At 40.4% G+C, this 17,500-nt stretch overlaps 3 protein-coding genes across 4 annotated transcripts; all 3 read right to left on the reverse strand.

Annotated features, from left to right (window-relative positions):
- Positions 1-866: 866 nt before the first annotated feature.
- Positions 867-6,782, reverse strand: LOC119229954 (aminoacylase-1A-like). Its single transcript, XM_062563871.1, has 15 exons — positions 6,696-6,782; positions 6,137-6,267; positions 5,397-5,461; positions 5,190-5,294; positions 5,002-5,096; positions 4,749-4,825; positions 4,178-4,267; positions 3,588-3,644; positions 3,410-3,483; positions 3,284-3,333; positions 2,459-2,603; positions 2,255-2,323; positions 2,092-2,171; positions 1,550-1,610; positions 867-1,448 (listed from the first exon to the last, which is right to left on the reverse strand). Exons 2-15 carry the CDS (start codon positions 6,249-6,251, stop codon positions 1,284-1,286), a joined length of 1,248 nt encoding a protein of 415 aa, XP_062419855.1. The 5' UTR covers positions 6,252-6,267; positions 6,696-6,782; the 3' UTR covers positions 867-1,283.
- An 822-nt stretch (positions 6,783-7,604) lies between these two features.
- Positions 7,605-11,320, reverse strand: abhd14a (abhydrolase domain containing 14A). The gene is made up of 5 exons (XM_037490835.2): positions 10,923-11,320; positions 9,502-9,782; positions 9,214-9,329; positions 8,819-9,054; positions 7,605-8,498 (listed from the first exon to the last, which is right to left on the reverse strand). Exons 2-5 carry the CDS (start codon positions 9,762-9,764, stop codon positions 8,316-8,318), a joined length of 798 nt encoding a protein of 265 aa, XP_037346732.1. The 5' UTR covers positions 9,765-9,782; positions 10,923-11,320; the 3' UTR covers positions 7,605-8,315.
- Positions 11,321-11,998: 678 nt separating this feature from the next.
- hyal2b (hyaluronidase 2b) lies at positions 11,999-16,924 on the reverse strand. Of its 2 annotated transcripts, none has more exons than XM_037448168.2 (4): positions 16,820-16,924; positions 13,860-14,831; positions 13,670-13,759; positions 11,999-13,575 (listed from the first exon to the last, which is right to left on the reverse strand). In XM_037448168.2, exons 2-4 carry the CDS (start codon positions 14,808-14,810, stop codon positions 13,186-13,188), a joined length of 1,431 nt encoding a protein of 476 aa, XP_037304065.1. In that variant the 5' UTR covers positions 14,811-14,831; positions 16,820-16,924; the 3' UTR covers positions 11,999-13,185. The 2 variants fall into 2 exon arrangements, with proteins under 2 accessions (XP_037304065.1, XP_037304064.1); XM_037448167.2 differs by lacking the exon at positions 16,820-16,924 and adding an exon at positions 15,998-16,137.
- Between the last annotated feature and the right edge of the window lie 576 nt (positions 16,925-17,500).

Here is a 17,500-nt window from a genome sequence, read left to right on the forward strand (position 1 = left end):
CTCCCCCGGGAGAAAGGATGTGGGTTCAGCTTCTAGTCGTCTCCCTGACGGCCCCATGTGCTAATACTGCTGTCATGTCCTGGGGAGAGAAAAGGCTAATTACTGACTGCACAGCCTTCCTGCCGCCCCCCCTCGGAGAGCCACGCGCTGTTAATTGGACGACAACTCAAAAGGGAGCTGAACTGCAGATGAAACCGACCTTTGCGAAAATACATTTTTAATTTGTTATTTCCCTTAATGTATTATACAACATCCTTGTTTACTAGGAATCTAAATGTTGTCTACATCGTTTAAAGGCAGGTTAGCTTGAATAAATGCAAATAACGTATGAAATAATCGGATGATTTGCTGTAGAAACCAAGCAGGGACTGTGGACAGATAATAGATGTTAAAATGCAATTATTTAGGTTTACATGTAAGAGAAACAACAACTGTATCATTCTATTTAATAACATATTTGACTGAATTAGTGTTGGTATGGCTAGATACTAAGATTTTAGTAAGACAGACAATAATACAATAAATGCTAGATTATTTTTGCAGGACGTTTAGAATGGATCCGTTTTAAACAAACCAACATTTTGAGCCGATAATGATTCTATAAGGGATTATAATTCAGGATGAACTTCTGCATCAAAGTTGTAGAATATATACACACATATACAGTATATATACACACACACATACATATATATATATATATATACATATATATATATATGTATGTGTATGTATATGTATATATGTATATGTGTTGATGCCTTTGTCAGAAATCTCCCTTCATAACACAGCTCTGCTGCTCATTCAGCGCTCTTTTGAATTCCTTATCAGTAAATATGACATTTAAAGAAGTTAAAAAAAATAGATTCATTCAATTTCAGTTTATTAAATAAAATGGTAAACATGGAATTATAAGTTTCAAGTCAAGCTAAATTAAAAAAAAGTGGCAATGGAATTATGTTTGATCAAAGAATCAATCAAAGTCATCTTCACATTTTAGTAAGTTGTTTTTTCCATACGGGAAAAGATGGTGTAGTCAACCGCTGATATCATTAAGATTGCACACATACAGGCACACCTGATTAACAGTGTTGGTAAGCAGAGCGGACTGTGCCTGTATCCTGAGTCACCAAAACGAAAACCATCATAATACAAAGGCTGAGTGCTCAGTTTAGGTTCATATATATATGTTTCTATTCTTTGGTAATCTCTGCAAAATGTTCAAGTCAATCATTCAGATGGTCAGTGTAATAAGCAGTGAGAGAGGATTGAAACAAAGACGTCTAGGCCTCGTCAGGGAAGGCAGGAACACTGGCAAGAGTTGGGATGAGCCTCTCAAACACGCTGATTCCCTTCAGGAAGACGCCTTCGTTCAGATACTCGTTGTGATCGTGCAGCAGGATGGGGGTCCGGTTCATCGGGGAAAAGCCGATGGCAGGGATGCCCACCTGTGTTTAACAGACAAACCTTTTAATCAGCACACACCTGAAGGAGAGGGGTGGCTCCATTAAAGAGTAAAAAGTCAGGTTGAATGAGTTCATATACTCACTGCTCGGATAAAACGGCTGTCTGTCGCAGCTGGAAATATCTCCTTTTCCAGAGTTAAGTTCCTACCGGGAAGATACCAAGAAAGTTTGAATGATACAAGGACCGATTTGGTCCTAGAGTGGTTTTGTCAGCTGTAATTAGCAGGATTCACATGTTTTCAAAATGTTTCCTGAAAAGCCCCATAGCCATGTTACAAGGATTTGACTGAATGGTCCCACACATTTACAGTAGACACTAAACGTAAAAATGTATGCTTAAACACACAAGTTGAGACAGTGACTGACGATGCAGTTATTTCGAAATAAATAGTGTGAATGCAGTGTAGGTGTGAAATAACATGGATCGAATACATTAAAAGGGCCAAAGGAAAAGCATACAAAAATTTGCATTGAGGTTTAAATTGTTCCAATAACCTGCAGCATTAATCGCTTTTATCAAGTGAATAGTGTCAATACATTATTACCTTTGTAAGTTCTTCACACAACCTGCACTGTAACATGCAACAGAATACACAGATTGTCCAATTGTGCACAGTTGACTCACAATTCGTCACAAGCTGCAGCGAAGGCGCTCCACCAAGGATCATTCTCTGCTGTAGACGTCAGATTTTGGTTCATATGTTTCTGCAATGGATGTCAGCTCATTTTATCCATCGGACACAAACAGAAGCGCGGCAGCAGCACTTTCATACCTGTGCTGTACTGACCTGAGCAAACTCGTAGGTGACATCGTCTCCTGCTTCATTACACCACTCTTTGATCTGTCTTTCAAACTCCTAAGAGGAGGATAAAAATAATAATAATAACAATAATAATGAGGTCATTTTAAACTGACACAGATCTGCCTGTAAATCAGATGTCTGCATGAGTAACAAACACAAACTCCCTCACAGTCAGACACGTGTACACACCTGTAGATTCACTTGAGGTGGTATTCTTAGGTCAAAACTGACGTCCATTTCGGCCGGGATGACGTTGTAGGCCACGCCTCCTTTGACCATGGTCATATTGACAGTGGTGACATCGCCAAGCGTGAAGCACTCACTGGTGTTTAGCCTGCAATACACACACATGGAACTAATGACAGTACTGCAATGCCATGTACAATTTACTTCTTAAATGGCCAAAACTGAAAATTGACTGGACTTCTGATCAATCAAATCTAAATCAAATCTGTTTACATAAAAATGCTTTGTGCTGAAGAGCTCATTTAAAAACCTGTCTCTGGGACACAAACACAACACATGATGGCGGATTAGAGTTTTCACCCAAATTCATGGTGTGCAATAAGTCCCTTGAAAGATTCCTGCAGATCATTATGTAATATGGTAATAATTATAGAGAAGAGAGAGGAAATGTTCTACAACTGGTATTTCAGTCAGAGGTCTGTTAGTTGTGTTAAGTTCATATTTTGCAAGGCAGTTTTCCTATTAAGACGTTTTAAGGAGCCTTGTGTACATTATTGAGGCCACATTCACCTTTACAGCTGCACAATGTCAGAAGTCCTGACTCATCTTGACCTGAAAAGGTTCTTTTTACATATTTGTTTCTACTGTATCAAAAGCAGCAAAGTAAGAACTTTCATATCAGGACCTCCTGTAGGAAACCAAGCTTTCAAGCTAAAACTTGGGGAATAGCTGCACAGAGCGGATCAGGTGATCATAAATATGCCTGTAATTACAGAAAAAATGCATTTCATAGACATTGTGCACAAGATATAAGCAGATCAATCTCACCGGTGTTTCTCCTTCTCTCTGAAGTCCAGGAAAGAGTTTATGACTCTGCGCTGAGAAGAACAAGGCAGTGGGGTCACTGGCATTCTCAGTCCTTCTACGAGGCTTTTTCCTCATGTTGAAACTTACCATCTTCTCAGCAGCTGTGTTCTCCACAAACCTAGAACCATGACCTGGACTACCTGGGCAGTGGACTGTGATCCCTGGAAAGAAGAAGTCATTCAGCTTGATTCGCTTTGTCCTCCTTCTGAAATCCTGTAATCTGTTGAGAAGGTGGGTTATTTTATGGCATGTATTTTATACTCACACCAGGGGTTCCTCTCTCCATAGAACACAGTGTAGGCCTCGCCAGGGTTCGCCAGACCTACAGGAAGAATTTTCCCGACTTATTACTGTGGGTAGTATAGAAATATTTAGCCTTACTTTGACCACAATTACCACTATGAATCGAACACCACTATACATAAGTATATACATGTCAGTGTACGATATATAAGGTATATCGTGCTATCGTGTACTAGTTTAATCAGTATTTAAACTTGATGTCTGACAAGATGAAGAATAAAATCAATGTCAACGTTTCTTCAACCTGAAGTAATGTTTCCTTCCTCTGAGAGCGTTCAACCAAGCAGTCTTTATAAAGTGAAAAGAGTGTTGACATACAGTCACCTGAGACTGGTAAGGTAGCGCATGTGTGCTGTTGCCACAGTAACCTGTGGATTAATATACAGTATGTTGCATGGTGGTCTGGGGTAATGATTATAATAGTGGCAGGAATGTTTGAGGTGGTATAAAGTCTATTATCTAACCTGTTTTCAACTTTTTAAGCAACTAATTGACCTTCAGTATTTATTTTCTTAAAGTTTAACTGGATGTTAAAAATATGTGTTTATTTACCTTCATCAAGCGCAAAGCCAATGTTTAATTTTTGGAACTCTGGATGCTTAACAAATGTTTCCATTCCCTTGTGACCTCCCACTTCTTCATCTAAAAAGGAACAAGATTAGAACATGTTAATTTCCATATCTCTATTTGCTAAAATGTTCATAGAGGGCACGGTTACAGTTTTGTCGACATTCCTGAGAGATCACATTTGTGAAAATGGATCAATATTTCTCCAGCATGTGTTGATATCGGTGACATACATTATCACACTACCAGGCAAACAAACTGTAGTTGTGCTGCCATTAGATGATTGGTCTATAATAACTGGTCAGTATTTATTAATTGCAAGTGTCCAAACCATGAAATCAGGTCCCTTTTTTCAGAGTTGCCTGCAGGGCAAACTAAGCTTATCCGACATAACAGGTGAAAACAAGCTACGAGGAGTAGGAGGAAGATGCTTATCAAGCACATTCTGAACACACCTCCACTGCCTTCACTAAAAAAGTGTGTGGCTGGACCGAAGGTGTGCGAATGCTTTGACAGCAAACTACAAATACAGGAGGCTGACGATCCAATATCTTACCAGGAACAAACATCAAGTGCACAGTGCGCATCAGTTTCCGTCCCTCTGCCTTCAGCCTTTTGACGGCCTGGATGTACCTGCAGAGGACAGAAGACAACGCTGCAGTGTTATGACACAGCTAAGAAATGGAATCTGGAGTGACTTTATTCAGGTTGAGGGAGTGGGTGTTAAAAACAGTTGTTCTCACTGAACAAGACTAAATGAAGAACAAAAGAAGAGTATTAAACAAGTTATCAAGTCAGTTTATACCCACTGTATAGTTACACATTTCATGTCCTGTGATCCCCGGGCAAAAATGTTGCCCTCTGCATCTTTGAAAGCACTGAAAGCATCGTATTTCCAATGTTCCTGGAGAAGAGATTGATATCAAATCCATTTTTTGCATGTCTTTTACAGAAAATAACAAGATGGTAACGCCAACAACCAAGAAAGACGTCGTACCTGGTAAACAGGTACGACGTCTGTGTGGGAATTCAGTAAAATGGACTTCAGGGCTGGGTTGGTCCCTTCCCATGTCATGATCGTCACTACTCTGCCTGGACAGGCCTTCGGGGGAGAGAGAACAACAGGAAAAGTCTTACACCGTTTTCAAATCCTGTCAACAAATGCTACGTGAATTATTTTATTATATTACACATTGACACACACCTCAATCTTTCTGATAGGTAGCTCAAGCTCCTCTGCCATTCTGTCCAAGAAATGAAGAGCAGCATCTATGAATGAATAAACAGATAGCAGAACAATCTGATGAATTATTAAAACCTGTGTAAAAAACCTCTCAGAACAGGAGGCAGTCATAACTTGTGCTTCCGCTAGACGTGGCACTAATGGACTCTGGTACAGTCAGAGAGAACCAGAAGCTTTCTCTTACTACCAAACTGTTTTTGAAATTCCATTTTCTATGAGTTTACGTATTGAAATGCTAAATCCAGGGAGAGAAATACAGAGCCCATCTCCAGTGACTGCGGCCCTAAATGTGTCTAATTCCAGTTGCAGTGTATGTGAATAATTAGCCGACAGGAAGTGAACTTGGCCCCGAGCCGTTGCCTAGCAACTGAAATCAATTGACATGTATTCAAAGAAAGTGAATTTAGGTATATTTAGCAAGACAAAAATAAACATTAAAGCATGTAATTGTGTTGTAGTAGATAGTAGAAATAGAAGTATGAGCCTGGAAATGAACATGTCTCCTTTAATAGCTAACTTACACAGATAAGTATTGGACTTTGATCATAGAAAGTGATGACACGTGACACAAAACAACCGAGGGGCTGTTAAGTGACATAATGAGAAATAGTGTAAACTGTTACAACATTTCAACAACTGATTTGACTATGATCCCAACAAATAAATAGACGTTTCCGTGCGTTGCGATGACGACATCTCACCGTAATCCGGGTCTGGGTGAACCGTCTTCACGCGCAGGTACTCTCTGAACAGACTCACGGAGGGGTCCTCTCCCCCGGGGGGGCTGCGTCCGCCTCCATCACATTCAGGCAGCATGCTGTTATTAGTTACTCTGACGACACACACGTATGACCATTAAAAACGTACGTGTAACACAACGACACCCTGCAACAAATGTGGAAGGATCGAGAGAGAAACGTCGCATCGCGGGGTCCTTTGTGAGTCAGAGAGCTCCACGCGACAAACCGTGGATCTGCAGTGTCACTCCCCGGCCCACGAGCCGGTGACATTAACCGGGCTGTCGTCATCTGATGCGCTCGGATGACAACTATTTTTGTTGTTGTTGTTGTTGTTGCTAATAAAGCTAGCTAGCCTCGTAGCTGGTGGACTCATTACTCTCTTTGCTAGTTGTAAATGACGCTATGCCTGCGACTTTAAGTTGGGGAACAGGCCAAACCTTCTCGATGTAAACGTGGATTACAGGTCTGCAAATGACGTGGATCTATAAATCCTTTTAGCTTAAGTTATCCCGATACTCACTGTCACTGTGTGCCGTCACGTTCAGTTCGCTCGTCGTCTGTCGCCTGCAGAATGAGCCCGTTCTAGGCCTTCAAAATAAAAGACTTGTCACCGGAATTAAACACATAGTTTATGAAATAAATATTTTACAAACTGTTCAATCGCGAACAAAAGCTTTGCATTGATTATATTTGTTCTGAAACCTGTGTGAATTGATTTTAGACACAGCGGAAAGCCGGCATCATAGGCCCTCAAATCCTAAAGCTGAATAAATTTACAAATAACAATATAACAAAACGTTAAAGCCTTGAATCCCCTTTTAGGAATGCAAGATCTTTCTCTGGGGAAGAAAAATTAGATCTAAATTAAGCTCTCTTCTGGGAAAATTAGTAATAAGCCGCATTTTTTAGGGAATTATTTTTTAATTGCTGAAAAAAATGCTAAAAATATGCTATCACACCCATACCTATAGTGTATTTTACATCAAAGTAAAAGTATGGTTACACATGTGTACTTTAGCTCAGTGTATTTCAAGTAGGTCCTGCATGTTTGTTATTTTAAATAACCGCCAATACAAGTGGGTCGCCTTCTATATTTTCTAATACTTTGTCTCCATGGAAACTATTTTATGCTCATGATTTTATTGGCTTCACGTAACGCAAACACACTCAAAGTAACACGTCTGTTTTGATATCTTGTTGCATCGACAGGAGACTATTTTAGCCAAACTGTGACAGAAGCCAGTGGCGAGTTTACCAACATGACACCACGCCCCCTCCTGGTCACCTGTTCCAATAACAAGTTATTGATGTGGGCAGTGCGTTTACTGAAAATGAAATACTTATTTCAGTTTCTAAACTTTACTCTGCTCTGCATCTACCTTCAAGGTTAGAGGGGTCTAGGAAACTAGTTTACAACAAAATAACCCAGTTTATAAAATATGGTATTTTTTTAAATGACATTCAAAGGACACAATTTCTTATTTTATATGCACATCGTATTTTAAGTTGTTTTTTGGCATGATTGTCCAGACTTATTGCAAATATTTTACATGTAATCTCATCAATATATAAATAAATGTGAGCAGTTTCTTACAAATCTTGTTTCCTTTTGTCAAACATGTTTCCTTGGAAGCTGTAATGGTTTTTAGATCTTAATAAATAGATATTTTGTCAAACATGAAGCTAATAGAAGCTATTCAAACACAGGCACCTGACATATTTGCATATTTACAGCAACCTACTTGTCACCTACAGAAAAGGTAACAAAGCAGAAACACTTTTCATGTTTTTTTACATGCAGAGAGACACGAAGCACATGAAACACAATACAAATCTGAAGCTATTTTAACAACAAGCTGTGATGAACTAGTCTTTTTGGACAAATCAAAAATAATATATTTTTTTAATGGGCTGAACTACTATGTCACAACTAGGTTTTACAGGCTATTTCCATGTATTAAAACCTAATCCCATGCCAATGTCCTTGTTTTAGGGGATAACATGACAATAAAGTAGCTCTTAGAAACCTCTCAATTGTCACAACACTAAACCATTAATTAGGAGACTAGTGTTCCGCTGACCATTTCCTCTTCTTTCTATTGTTTCCATCTTTCCACTTATTCCTCCTCCACCAAACATCTCACTTCAGTTTGCTGAGAAAGTCAATCAGGCCTTGGTGAAACTCTCTGGGTTTGTCCATGTAGCAAGCATGCCGAGCTCCTTCTAGCTTAAGCACAAAGTGATTAGGAAGTTGTATGAGGTTCTTGTGGGACTGTGCACCCAGATTTGTGTCCATGGCTCCAAACACAATTAGAGTGGGAACCTAAAAAGAGCAGATGGGAGTGAGAGAACTGTAAAACAGAGTAGAACATGTTTTTATACCACCATCATGATACAGCTGTGTAAAGATATTCAAAATCCTTTCACAAACGGGGTTGTGTAACTGCCACTTGTATACCTGTCGCATAAAACATTTTCTTATTTTGCTCATTTGCTAAGTACATAAAACAAGCAATGAGAAAATATCACTTTGACTTTTTAGGAAATTGTCAGAAAAAAAATGTCTAACAGGAGTAACAATAGATAGATGCATCTGTTTGAAAATATGAACACACACAATCTTCACCCGTTTACCTCCCTCACCTGAATGTTTTGATACTGCTGTGGAGTGTAACTTCGTGTACCGACTGGTGCTATGGGAATGAAGCCCTGTAGCTGAGCATTGTTCTTCATGAGGAAGGGGATGGAGTAATGTCCACTCATGGAGGGGCTCAGCAGCACGGCTGATCGCACACCCAGAGACTCCATGAATCTAGAGAGGAGGTCAACTCGGTTCTGATCAGTCTTCAAAGCTTCAGAGTCCGGTGATTTTCCATAACCTCCGAGAACAAAAAAACAATTATGAAACGTGTGGGTGCTCAGATAAATATGGATTCACACAAGTGTGTCCATTAGTGTATCAGGGCATTTGTAATACTGTAACCATAGTTGTATGACTCAGTTTATCTATAGAATTTTGCAATAAGAGTAAGTTCTACCTGGAAGGTCCATGGCTAAGGCCTGATACCCATTAGTTGCCAGTAGTGCCATCGTCCCAAGCTCCTCCCAGGTTTTGGATGTGAAGGCCTGACCATGCAGAAGGACCACTTGCAGCCTCCATAGAGAAACACAAAAGAACTTCTCAGGATTTTATCCAAAGGCCATACAATTACCCTATTTTAGAGCTGCAGAAAGCGGTTTACTAGATCATCCTCACTCACTGGTTATGATTACAAGGACATGGCATGTAATGTGCTCATTGTTTTAAATATGTTGTCACTTGTCACCTTGGCAATATCTGTCGTCCAGCTCCGTCAACAGGTAAAGCTTCTCTGAAGAAGAGTGGAGGGTCCCCGGGTAGCTGTCCGGTGCGAATGGACACATTGATGGTAGGAATCGGAGGAAGAGGGGTGCCCATAAGCCCCATTCTTTGAGCTTCTAGGGATGGCTCCATGCTGCCCTGGCGAATGGATGGCAGCAGCAGGTACAGCAGTAATGTGGCCAACAACACCAGGCCCAGAACAACGAGACGATTCCTCAAGAAATTCATCCTGCCAAGATAAACGATCTGGGAAAAGAGAGTGCATTGTCCGAGAGCCCATCATGTCGTATCGTCAATTGCATGGAAGTGTGTACAGTGTTGAGTATTAAATATAATCATGCATGCTCACACTAGACTGTAATTACACTTTAACAATAATTTAATAATGGGTGGAGGCCTTGTATGACCCGGAGCACACAAACATCTCAAACAAACACTCTCAGGGTCACGTCCATACATGGGACTGGGTGACCGTGGCTCACACGCAAAACATCCTAAATATGCAGTGAACCTGTTGCTAAACAACTGCACGCACTCTCAGGGTCAAATGTAGATAAAACAGAATATTGAGAATAGCATGCCTCACACACAAAACATCTTAAGTATGCAGTGAACTCATGAACAACAGGAGACGTGACGATCCGAGAGCCTGAAGGGAGGGACGTCCCTGTGCTCCAATGGGGCTCTCCGAAGGTCATAAACAAGGAGCCGCCTCCATCATAGTGAACCAATCAAAAACGCACTATATATAATATAATCCGAGCGCACTGTGTATTAAGCGCCCTTCCATTGCTGTTGCTGGACAGTTTGAAGCAGGTCCGTGCTCGTATGACTGCAGGACAGAACACTCCTGTCACAAATAAACATTGTCATATTGCTTTGATTAAAGTCTCAAGTCTGGTCCTTGCTTTGCTCCCGCGACAACAGGAACTGCGATCCCCATCCACAAAGGCTATTGTAGTTCGACATACGTTTTTTTTTTACTCACACTTTGATTTCCAAATGATTTTACAGCGACTGCATTGTTCATAAGAGGAACAGCTCTTGTGTGCTTTACACAAATGTTGCCACATCTGCACATGTAAACCGTTGAGTAAAAGTAGCACAACACGTTGAAAGGATGGCCTAATATATATATAAAAAACATTAGTGCAACATTTATTTCTAGCGGTGAAAGTGCCATTAAAAAAAGCAAATCGATAAAGGACAAGTGCAATATGTTACAAGAAAGCCGAACCTCGTGTCGGTGAAGGACAGAAGTTCTGTATTGCAGAACCAGTGAGGTGAGCTGAAGAATGTCAATTAGCTCCAATAAGCAAATAAGCTAACATTTCCCGAACGTTAAACGTCGTAGGAGACATCAATGAGCACCGGAGGATAACCTACCAACACGGAGGAGACACTTGTTAAGACACGTTCACTGACGGGGGGACGAGGCTGTCTGCTTTCTGGTCATGTCTTCTGCATTGCTGGTTGCCAGTGATGGGAAACGTTGCAGAGCGGCTTCGGGTGGATGCTGGTGTTAACGTTAAGCGAACGTTAGCTGCGGTGACTGAGACAAGTAAGCTTGACGCTAGCTATAACGTTACATTATTTTACTGAACGGAAACGACGTACGTTCAGCGTTCTTTGGATAGAAAATGTCTAATTAATTATTTAGTAAAACTGGATAGGTCATGTCACGCGAAAAAAAAAGACCAGCAATGCATAATAATTTTGATGAATAGGTCTCTTTCACACCAACGGTTTAAATCGTTTGTTCCATGTCGGAGCACATTTCGAGCTGCGCATAACAACATTAAGTACGTTACGTCATTTCCGGTTAGGGATAGAAGAAAAGTTTTTTCTCAACCTGCTTTAGATTTAAGACCAAATTAATACCAGAAATTCCTATCAAAAACCCCACGTCTCCTCCAGTATCAACCGTGATACCTGGTAACTTCAAACAATTTCAATAAACTGTGAAACACTGTGCCTTCATACACGTTTGTCTCTCAGGCATAATGACATTTGTTGCTTTCCACTTTCTAGGTTGCTTGATGACAACTTGGCTTATATCTGACATTCTTAACTGTAAACAAAATAAAATAAATGGAACACATCTATCAGTAAGTCAGAAGTATATTTGACCACATCCATTTCCAGTTTTCACAATATCTTTAGAAACACGCCACGTTAAAGGAATTAAAAGAGAAAGAAATATTCAAATTCAAACTAAATTAAATGATCTAATATAAGGGGAATACAAAAACCTTTACATTTTTTGGAAACACTTCTTTTAGAATAAATTCACTGTCAAACAACTCACAAACATGAACCAAAGCTGGAGCCACCTCAACAAGAAGTTAAAGTGCTATTAGTAAAGTTCTCAATTTTTCAGTTCTTAACAATTCATTTTAGGTGGTTGAATACTTTTCTGAGCAGTACCATAGAGAATAAATAAAGAACCTACAGTACAAATATTGAACTCAAAAATATATTTATTTTGTCAAAGAACCAATTGGAAGATTTACCTACATTAGTTGCTATCAACGAGCCAATAACACACAAAAAAGAATATTTTAATAATTATTTTAAAAAATAAGCCATGACAATTAGCCACAAATGCAGCAATACAGTTATATAAAAACAATCTTACATTTGCCACAAAGAGTTGAAATCTAATTGTGTACATCCGATTTCCCAAACAAGTAGAGCAGGTTCACAGATCTGACATTGCCAGGATGTTGAAATGTTTCCTTTTTAACCATGTTAATTAAAACAACACAATTTGCAAGATAAATAGTCACATTTTTGGGAGCCACCCAGGAGATAAAGCAGATTCTCCACTAATCAGAGGACTGTTGGATCCCTGGCTCCAACCGCAGGAGTCCGCAGGTTGAAATGTTTTGGGCAAGATGCCGAACCCCACATTTTGTGCAGTCTGGGAACACCATTGGTGTGTGTGTGTGTGTGTGTGTGTGTGTGAGAGAGAGAGAGAGACAGAGATAGAATATGTACGGATAAGCCTCTGTCATTAGTGTAAACTCTGTTGACTGGAGAAAAGACGCTATGTAAGTTAAAGTCTATTAATCTTTCAAGCTCGGTAAACCCATTCCTGTATACATTGCTTTTCCTGTATGAATCAAATTACAATGAGTAGGCTTAAAAGGTTCATATCAATATAAAGCATCTCTGTTACCAGCAGAGGGCTGAGACACTGCTGTTGTTCAAACATAAGGCACCAACAAAAAAAGAGCACTCCGTAGTTCACGTAGTTCCAGGTGTTTGTGTAATTTCTTTAAGCCAAAGATATTAAAGGCTACATATTGCATAAATGATGACTTTCTGGCATAATGCACGGCCACAATGCAGGCATTGGTAAGGCAAACACACGACAGCTTGATCAATCAACAGATAGAAGCCATAATGCGTGCGTGTTGTTTTTTCATTATGCATTTTATCCTCTGTGGGAAAAGCTCCACAATTACACCACAGTACCATTTGAGTATGGGAATCCGACATAATCTCATATAAATTAATCTCTGATGACAATGAATCAGCATCACCACTAGCGCACTGTAAAATACCACCAATGTGTTAAAAAGTCAGATTTATCCTTTTCAGGACCGGCAGAATCAGCGAATAGTTTTGGACCTCTCGGTTTCCCTCAGTGTATCAGTGTGAGAAGTCCTAGTGGGAGTAAAAGGCAAAGAGGCCAGGTCCCTAAGACAGAGGAGGCTCTATTGAGCCCTCTTATTTTCTCAGCACAGGTCTCACCCCCGTACCCACTGTAGCATTGGCACTTAAAGTGTGTGTGGAAAAGCGCCAGCTCGGCTTGGCTCGGCACGCCCGTAACTTTCAGCTGGCCACCCTGACCGGTGATGCTGTGTGCCGAGGGGCTGAGGTGAAGGTACACGTCCTCGTCTGGTACTTTGCGCTGACAGCGGCCGTGGGATTTACATACCACCCGACTGCACAGTTTGGCTGCCGTGGACACATTGAGGAGGTACCGGCCAAGATGCTCCTGGATGTAATCGTTCAGGATGGAGCATTTTTTCTGAAAGTCCAAAAAACAAACAGGATGTTAACCAAAAATGTAAGGAACACTCGGCTGTTCTGTGCCGAATGAGCGCTGAGGGTATAGCGCTTACCTGGCTGCTGGCGTAGGAAGCGTCCCCCCAGAAGATGACGCCTGCAGCTCCAAGTGCAACACTCTCGCCAATGGTGGAGACCAGATCTGTCTACAACATGTTCACAACAGTTCAGGGGTCAAATAGAATAACTGAACCTCTAGACAACGTAAGGAATGTCGATGGTGTATTGTTACTCCGGCCAACTAACCTCGGTCAGGAGGGTCAGCTCGTCCGTGTAATAAGGACGGGTATAAACAAAAACAGGCCGTGCCGATCCATTCCCAACGGATGCGAGGCGCATTGCTTCTTTTACCCTGTTTCGGACAAATAGGCGCCCATCATTTGCAGAGGCCAAACTAGAAACCATGTAGATAGATGGGAAGAGGGCCGTGGATTCCGTCCACAACCAGTTCAGTTGATCGTTGCGGTGGATCTCCACATCTGGACAGTGACCCGTGTAGTTCTTCAAGCCACTCTTGTAGTTATGGTTGTAACAGTCTGGAAACAAGTAGAAGCCCCACAGTTGATTGGGCCACAAATTCTTGGCGAGTTTAAGGGTCTCCAGCATGAACTTGCGAGCTGTGAGCTCAAATTCTTGCTCCGCTACTTTTTCCACTTGTTCCGGTGTCCACTTAGGATTCTTCTTGGCCACCATTTCACGGGATTTATTTCGATAGATAGCTTTAGCATCCCAATTTCGGATCCACAATGGACGCCACTCCTCCCAATCAATTACAGACAAACCTTTTGCATCTACCTGACGTATGTATTTGTGCAAACCTTCAGGCATTTTTTCAAAGTGCTGAGAGAGGCTGGCGAGCTGTGGAAGGCCTCCATTCACTGCAATGCGTGCATGATTATAATAGGGATACAAGCCAAGGCGCTCCTTGTAAAAGATGGTGAGGTTCTGTCGGACGAAGCCCTCATTGGGGGATGCCACGATGTCAAACTGGTTCAGAGATAAAGTCACGTGAAATCGCGGGCCACACTCCTGAGTTGGGGCATTCCAGGCAAGAAGAACCGGCCTCTGGGAGAATAACGGCCATCTTGTCTGCTTTACATCTACTGAACACAAGACTGTACACGGTGTTAACAGAGCCAGGAGCAACCACGGCAGCTGGCCAGCTGTGTTGAAGAGAGAGTGAAACACAGCCTCCATGGTCACTGCACACCTCTTTCTCTGTAAAAAACAACAACAACAAAAACAACAAAGTTTTGTTAATGAATAGGACAAAAATCGTTCCTAATATTATATTTACAATTATAGTGTCTCCAGATCTGTGAAAATGTAGAATAATTAGGTTGACTCCCCTGTAATGTTAATGTCTTAGTTCTAAGTACAGTAGGAGCGACGTGGTTTCACAGGTTGACTTTTACTGAGAATATCAAACATTAAAAAAAGTTACAGGTTCAAAAGTAACATCAACTTTGATACGTCCGCGGTGACATTCAATAAACTTCTGTGGTCAACTGAGCAGGCACTTGAATTGTAGTGCACGTATATGCTGTAGTTTACGGTATTAAAAAAGTCACCGGAAGAAAAGCTGAATATGATGTATTTTTTTAGATTTCTCCAAAAGTAGAAGCTCCATATTTGCAAGTTCAAAAAGACCATTTCTCCAAAGTTTTTGAACACATACTTATGGGACTTTCATTTTGGAGAAATCTCTAAATTTAATTTTTCGTACAAGGTCCTTAAATTAATTGCATTGTTCTTTGTCTGGAATTATTGGGAAAAAGGTTTCATTACAGTTCCAACATTGAGGAAAATATCTTTTTGAACTCGCAAAAATAGGACTTTTAATTACGGATAATTCTCTAAATTTGTACAGTAAAAACATTACATTTGTGTACAAGACTAGTCAGAGAGGTCCTGTACTTCTATCCGTGTGTATGAACACAAGACTAGACGTCTTACGGCGGATTCTTGCTTCTATCATTGTGCGGAATTTAGTTTTTTAAACAGCCTTCATTTCGGTTCCATGTTTAATACCGTAAATGTCAGCATTTACGCGCACTAAAATGCAGGCGTCTGCTTCGTTGGCCGCAGTAATATAATAAACTCAATAACAGATAACTTTAGTCATAGTTCACGCATGAGTCATTTTTCTTGGGTAATTTGGAATCAAGTTAATTACGGCAAGTTGTTACGGTAAAGCACGTTAAAATGTTCCCCGATTCATTTAAACTTCGTCCGATTTTTTTTTTTAGCTCTTACTTGAATTGTAAGTAACAAATGCTACGTAAGCTAACGTTCTCTTTCTTTCTCAACACAGTCTGAGGAGAACGTAGGACACGGGTTCTTCCCATACATGTAACCATCACATTTATTACTTTACAACCAACCTGCCATGAGAAAGAAAGAAGTCAGAGTCCTTTTAATCCATGATGATAATTTATAAACGTGCTAGCGGATGGACATGAAGTGAGGAGCGACGATGACGTTGAGCAATAACAGTCCGGTGCATCGAGTTCCTGAATGAGGGGTGTTCTTAATCGTGAAAAGCATATCAATTGTCTTGTCTTGCCGTTTTCATCAGTACGTCGTGAAGATTTAAGTTAAGCGACCAATACGTTGCCCCTCACGCCTGATTTTAAACCATACGGCATTAGTTTGAACTTAACGTTATATTCCAATGCCGCGGACCCCCTTTACGAAGGCCGAAGTAGACTCTTCCGCCAGTAACGCTCTGAATTGGTTGCAGAGGGAAGGTTCGACGGTGAGCGAAAATATGTGGTAACTTCCACGTTGTATTGTTTGATGGTTGTGATATTGTTCCTATTTAAAGTAGATCCCGGTTGCTACAGGGTTAACAGTTATAAAACTAACCTTATTGAATCACGGATGAACAAGACATATAGGCATGGCTAGGTTCTTTCATCTCTTTTTATTCAACGATAACGGCATTGTCCGGTTCAGGATGAACAGATTTAGTTTGAACGTTTTGTGACCAAAAGACTGGATGAATTTAACGGCGAATAGTTTGGATCACAACTATATCGCCAGGTTACTTGCATCTTCCCAAGAGTAAAATGCATGATTCTAGTATTAAACAGTTGGTTAGGGCAGTTAAATCAAATTGATCTTGCATCTGTTTTGAGGAATATACACATTAATACATTAATAATTTAATTCTGGCAATTTTGATAGTAAAAAATGTCTCTTACCAGATATATGTTTCCTTAAAATGTTCTATTATTACGTCTGTGCGTCTCAACCAAAGGAGCAGACAAATGCAGTTGTTCATTCTGGGGTGAAAGTGACCACACAAGTGTATTTAAATATCCAGCAGACTCCTCCTCTAGTTGGGAATTTCATTAGCGGTTTGTGTATGGAACGGTCAAAGGGCAGCCCGTCCATTTGAGGTAGATTCAGCTCTATTCTTCTCTTAGAACAATGATGGGGGGCACACAATTAATTCAGGCTTTGTAGCTTTAAAAGAAAAAGAAAAGTCAGTTTAAATTTAGCGTTTCAACGCATCCAAACCGGGGAATAGCTTTAAGTGAATTTAGAAGCCATTATAAAGATTTCCATACAAAAATAAATTTGTTCCGTTATGAAATATAATTGAGCATTTTTTTTAGCTACATGCTTTTGTGTGAGCATCAACAGTAAGAGCCCATCTGCTTCGGTTAGCCAATAATAAAGCAAGATGCTTCACTAGTCTTAAATTCCTATTCTAAGACAAGTTTAAGAGTTAATTATTTCAGAAATCTCAATCATTTCTAAGACCTCCGTTTGGCAAATGGAACACAAAGTGCTTTCATACCACAATAGACCTCACTGTCCCACTATAACCTTTTTCAAATGCATCTTCAAATCTCACTTTTTAAATTTTCTCAATAAAT

Source organism: Pungitius pungitius, chromosome 8 (genome assembly GCF_949316345.1).
Source record: "Pungitius pungitius chromosome 8, fPunPun2.1, whole genome shotgun sequence".
Classification (NCBI taxonomy): domain Eukaryota; kingdom Metazoa; phylum Chordata; class Actinopteri; order Perciformes; family Gasterosteidae; genus Pungitius; species Pungitius pungitius.